Source organism: Lupinus angustifolius, unplaced genomic scaffold, assembly GCF_001865875.1.
Source record: "Lupinus angustifolius cultivar Tanjil unplaced genomic scaffold, LupAngTanjil_v1.0 Scaffold_5_146, whole genome shotgun sequence".
NCBI lineage: Eukaryota > Viridiplantae > Streptophyta > Magnoliopsida > Fabales > Fabaceae > Lupinus > Lupinus angustifolius.
Window position 1 is genome coordinate 49481 of NW_017717358.1, and position 6000 is coordinate 55480.

General features: G+C 33.9%; 1 protein-coding gene across 1 annotated transcript; it reads right to left on the bottom strand.

Moving 5' to 3' along the window:
• Window positions 1–1185: 1185 nt before the first annotated feature.
• Window positions 1186–4612, bottom strand: LOC109337360 (NADH dehydrogenase [ubiquinone] iron-sulfur protein 7, mitochondrial-like). Its single transcript, XM_019574326.1, has 2 exons — window positions 4150–4612; window positions 1186–1708 (listed from the first exon to the last, which is right to left on the bottom strand). Exons 1-2 carry the CDS (start codon window positions 4554–4556, stop codon window positions 1474–1476), a joined length of 642 nt encoding a protein of 213 aa, XP_019429871.1. The 5' UTR covers window positions 4557–4612; the 3' UTR covers window positions 1186–1473.
• Between the last annotated feature and the right edge of the window lie 1388 nt (window positions 4613–6000).

A 6000-nucleotide genomic window follows, 5' to 3' on the forward strand; every position in this document is an offset into this window, starting at 1 on the left:
TTTTAATATTGTAGTATTTTTATTTTTTAATTATATTAGTGTTGCAAAAAAAATTGATGAGGGTGTACGATTAGGGTTTGATAAAAAGTGGTAAAGACACAAAAAACCCCCCTTATTGCTGATCTAAGGGGAGAGATAAAATAAAATAAACAAAAAAAGTTTCCCCATAGCCAATTTAGGGGGAGGGCATAAAAAAATAAAAGAAACTCCCCCTCATAGCTGATTTAGGGGAGGCATAAAAAAGTAAAAAAATTATCTTATTGCCGATTTAGGGGAAAAAAAATATATATATAAAAACAAACTCTCGTATTGCGGATTTAGGGGAAGACAGAAAACAAAATATATACTCCCCCATATTGCCAATTTAGGGGGAGTAAGAATTAAAAAATAAAATCTCCTACAAGGCAGCCGAGTTATGTGAGAAAAAAAACAAAACTACACTACATCTGTAATTATTCAAAGGTGCACCAAGACCATAATTTTTCAGTAAAGATGCAGCACCGTTTCAGTGAATTTTTGTCAAAAATAAATGGAATAGAAATTTTGAGAGTCACAAAATACACCTGTGAAACAACCTTGAAGCTCTCTCTTACTCTCGTCAAATGACCTTACTCTCGTGAACATGAAACTTTTGAGATAGATTTTGGAGGATATGAAAAAGAAATAAAAAACTTTAGAACCATAACTCTAAAGCCTTCCACATTTCTCTTTTTTTCCACTCTAAAACTTCACAAAAGGACCTTGGTATTCTCAAGTTGTTGGAGATGGTGATTGAAACATACAATCCATTGAGGAAGTGAAGGATTTTGGGACAGCCAGTGGACAATGGAATTGTGCAATAAATTTCTACAAGTTTGGCTAATCTAAACATTGTTTCATATGTAAATTTGTAACTTACTGCTTTATTTTTGCATCTTGAATAGTGTTGTCTATTTCACACGCCATAAACATAAAAAGTTGTTACAAAATGAGTTCTCTAAATAGAACAAGGGTGACTGTCTACTCTTATACCATTTATTTAGTTGCTTCTATATTTTCACTTTTGCACCCACAAAAAAACAATAAGAATATCGTAAGCTTCTTTTTTAAAAAGAAGGAAAAAGGAAATCATCAATTAAGAAATTCATCCCAACCACATGAACTGAAGTAAACAACTAAGCAATTGGTAAATATTAAAACAAAAACTGAGTCAATCATGAGTTCTCTTATTCCCGAGTTTATCAACATACATAATCACCTTTAACAAATAATAAACATGCATACTTCATAAGTAAATGCCAGTCAAACAATGATAAACGTCCTAGTGACTTGAAGCACCACAAAACCTGCACAGAAATGTGACACAGAAAAAGAAAACCAGGTATGTGTATATGGTAATATGGCAAAATTAACAGGCACATCATAGCAAGGCAAAATACCACAAATTACTAATTATAACATAGTTTAGCAGCAAAGAAATAATCTTATTTGATTTCACTTCGTCCACCACAGGAGGAAGTCCTTGCGCCGATTGATCTTCTTCTGCAATTGGAGGAGTCCATATAGTAAAGCCTCAGCGGTTGGAGGACAGCCTGGAACATATATGTCAACGGGAACAATCCGGTCACATCCCCGAACAACAGAGTAAGAATAGTGGTAGTATCCACCTCCGTTAGCGCAACTTCCCATAGAGATAACCCACCTAGGCTCAGGCATTTGGTCATAAACCCTGCCAGAAGGTTTCAGCATCAAGAAAAAAGAACACAAATAAGTTTCCAGGATTAAAATTAACTAGGCAACCATAAAGGTTCATTTTGGGGAAGCGATGAGCTGCCAGTTTTACAACAGATATTCTATAGAACGGGAAAGTGTAATTTAGATACTTGAAAATATATTGTAATTAAATTAAGAATTTGTAGTCCTACAAGTGGGTCATAAATCTGAACAATTGTCAGGAACAAAATTTATGAACAGTAAATAAAATAAGACCAAAATAGAATTTGGTTTTGCAGAGTTCAGAAACACAAGTAACCTATGAAGCACAGACACTCAACCATTGACAATGTCGAATAATATTTGTATATATGTGTGTGTGTTTATATATGAGCAAGTCATACAAAATTAAATATGAGCACCATGACTAAAGATCTAAATTGATAACCAAGATTTATATATCCACATTCTCAAAACAAGGCTAAGCTTTGCATTTTCCTATATGGTAAAAAGCCTCACAATGGAGACTTCTATGCCCACGGCTAACATCTACGACAAACATAACATATCATAGACCCAACTTGAACTTGGGTAGGAACCAATTTTGATAAAGCTGAGCTCTGAATGACTTTCAGTGTACCCACTCACCCACCATGATTCTCTTTCTGTCACAAAGTTGGGTAAGGATTGTGAAAGGCCACTTATATCAGGACAAGGGAAACACTCAGAATGTGCAAAAGCTCCTATAAGGTTCATACAATTGCCCACTGCAAAATAAATGCAAAGCTAACACTCCCTCACTCAGCTACCTATCTTTATATAAGAGATTATGCAGTATGCTCCCCTATAACTAATTCCCATTATACCCCTTTTCTTCTGCTGTATGTTATCCAAACCCTATGGCCACGACTGAGTCCGATTGGACCAAATGATTCATGAGGCCTGAAATATGCAGACCTATTTATTTAATTCTATAGTTTTATATAAAAGATACCAAAAGTTATCTCGTGCTCTTAAAGCACATCGGCTAATTTGCACACTCAGGCTAGACTGAGACAAATCTTCACAACAACATTACATCTTTGCAACATTATACTTGCATAAAATTCTCTCATGTGAAATTGTCACAATCGTGTAAAACGAGACAACACTGACGACAAGTAGTGGGGTCTCTTAAAACTAGTGACATTCTGTAGAAAAAACTCCAAGCAAACTAGAAACTTCTGTCACCTAATACCACTTTTCTTACCTCTTTATCATTCAGGCACTCAGAACTCATACTCCACTTTTGCCCAATAATCAACTTCTCAAACACCAGCAGTTTTTAAAATTTAACAAAGTTTGGTCTAAAGGAAGAGAAACATGGTAGCTGGCTAGGTACAGTAGAAATCATTCAGTTATGATTGAGCTATAATGTTTGGTGTTAAAATTGGTCTCTAACCAAGTTCAAGGTGGTCCATGATATGGTAGGTTGTAGTGAATGTTAGGTGTGGTCATGGATGTCTCCATTAGTCTATCAAAGATTGATCAAATTTAAGTTTGGATTGATTGGCATAAAAAATATCAAATATTCAAATTCACAACTCTAAGCATCCCTATACCATTTTTCTTACCTTAACGATTTTACTTTTTTGTGTTAATATATTTGTCATCAATCTTGAACACTGAGCATATTAAAAGGAATTTAAGATTCATAATGTTTCTTCGAAAACAATTCAACAGCCTTCAAAAGCACATATATTACAAATTAATCTTAGGTTTCATTCATCAAGGATAAATGCTAGGAATACGACCATACGAGGAATCAAAATATGGACATATATAACGCTTCCCTCCTCTCCCAATTCCATAAGAACACCAACCATCGAGTATGACATTGAAACACAAATACACAATACTTACAAGACATAATAAAGTAAACAATTTGATCTCTAATAATATAATTAAACATAATATAAAGAGTGAATCCCCAAATTAATCTCCAAGAAAAAAACAGTTCCCCAAATTTAGTCCATGATAAAATAAAAATCATAAAAACATCGCAACTTCGTCCTTATCAATATCTCTCAAATGCCAAAGGTCAAATTAATCTTTCCCGGAACAAGCTTTAACAACCAATAACAGTTAGTCCCTACCAATCATTATTTTGATTATCATTTGAGTTCCTTCGCAGGAACTTTAAAACTACGTCCACAGCCACAATTTAGACTGCAATATTAAAATTTTAATCCTCTCCGCAACTGCAATTTTTTTTTTTGATCGGCCTCCACAACTGCAATTGTAATCACATCAACCACAATGGCAATAAATACAACGGAACCACAATTTAAAACATCCTCTGAACCAAATTGGAATTTTCATTTTCCCCAACGAACAAACAAAAATAAAGGAAAATAGCAAATCAAAACCCTAATAAAACGCTATAACAATAGAGATAGAATAAGAAACGAAGATTACTTGCGAAGAGCAGGGGCCATCTTATTAGTGAGAGTACCAGCAACAATCATACAATCCGATTGTCGCGGGCTAGGCCTGAAAATGATACCGAATCGATCAAGATCGTAGCGAGCACCACCGGTGTGCATCATCTCCACGGCGCAGCAAGCGAGCCCGAAGGTCATGGGCCAAATGGACCCACGCCGGGCCCAATTCATGAGGTCGTCAACCTTCGAGATCACGAACTCCGCCGTCTTTGAGATCCCGGCGGGGGAGGAAACGGAGGGAGGCGGTGGGCGAGAGTAGGGTGCTGGTGTGGCGGCGGTGTCGGGGGAGAGAGAGGGGAGAGTGGTGTGGAGGGAGAGGATGCGGTGAGAGGATGGTGCGAGTTGAGGGAGGCGCGTGGCGGTTCTTGTTAGAAGAGCCATGGTGGAGAGAGAGAGAAGAGCTTCTTTGGATTTGTGTTCGGAACTATGGCCTCTCTAAGTTTATTTCTTAAATGATTTTTAATTATTAATTAGACTAAACATTCCATCGTGTATAATTTAGGAAGTTGATCCTAATATATTTAAATTACTATTGTAATATCTACTTCTATAAATCTTGTGTTAGTTCATATATATATATATATACCCAAAAAAAATATTTACCTATATTTATGAGAGAAAAAAATATATTCTAGTCTGAATTCTAAAGATATAAATTATTTCCTTCAACTATTAAAATTATAATAATATCTTAATTAATTATTTTTAATAAAAATATTTCTAAAACTAAACTTAATAATTTATGCACAAATTGATATTAACATTGAAAGAATGACCGTCTTGTTATATTTTATGCACATATTTATATTCTTCAAAATTTCACGCTAGAAAAAACATAATCCAATAATCAAAACTACGTTGACGTATCATATTTTATGCACATGTGGATATTTTTCGATTTTCAATAATGGAAACGAAGTTGTTTAAGTCAATATTATTTTATGGAAAAATGTCTACAAAATGATACCGTTTTAAACATCTTTGTCTCTCTTTCATGTTTTGCCTAACTGAAAAACAGACAGAAGCAGCACCTCCAATGCACTAAAGCTATTTCTTGCAAGGTATTAGGTACATACCAAGTCATTTAATTGGTTGTAACTAAGTTGTCAAAACGAATAGATCCGATCGGGCAAGCCCACCAAAGCCCAAAAATTTATAGGGTTTGGATATCATTTTAGATACTTTTTATTAAATCTGAGTTTTTAGCCCGACCCAGCCGAGCTATTATAAATTTGGGCTTGAGTTGGGTTTACCGGACGGGTTTGGACTACCCGTTTTATTTATTTTAATCTTTTTTGAGACTTTTGTTTGGTAATAAACACTAAATGAAAATTTACAAAACAACTTATAACAAAAAATAGATAATAAAGATTATGTTATTTGTATTTAATTAGATTTAACTTTACATCAAAAATATAATAAAGAAAATAACGTTTACAACAAAACTAAAATCAACATAAATTGCTTATCACAGAGAACTCTACACAACCTAATTTAATATAATAGTTCACAGTGAAAGTGTACGTTGACAAAGAACATACAAAATATAATATTTTTGTTAGTATCCAAATGTTTATATATTAAAGTGAAGTTAATTTATTGATAACACTTTACTATTTTACAATTTACACCTCTTTCAAGATTCAATTGTAGTATAATATAGGGTTATGTCGAACCACAAGGAATTGCCTAATAAAATAAATCATGTAAACATGTCAAAGTACAAATAATGGTTTAAACATATTTTGATGGTTTTTTGGATTGAAGTGAATATAAACAAGTAACAATAAACATAAAACTAAATATTAACAAATTCTTGAGGAGA

Bases quoted from the DNA above. Each gene is read 5' to 3' on its own strand.
- LOC109337360 (XM_019574326.1), bottom strand. From the start codon at position 4,556: ATGGCTCTTCTAACAAGAACCGCCACGCGCCTCCCTCAACTCGCACCA. The intron at 1,709-4,149 runs GTAATCTTCGTT...ACCTTCTGGCAG, and splicing joins ATGGCCCCTGCTCTTCGCAA to GGTTTATGACCAAATGCCTG.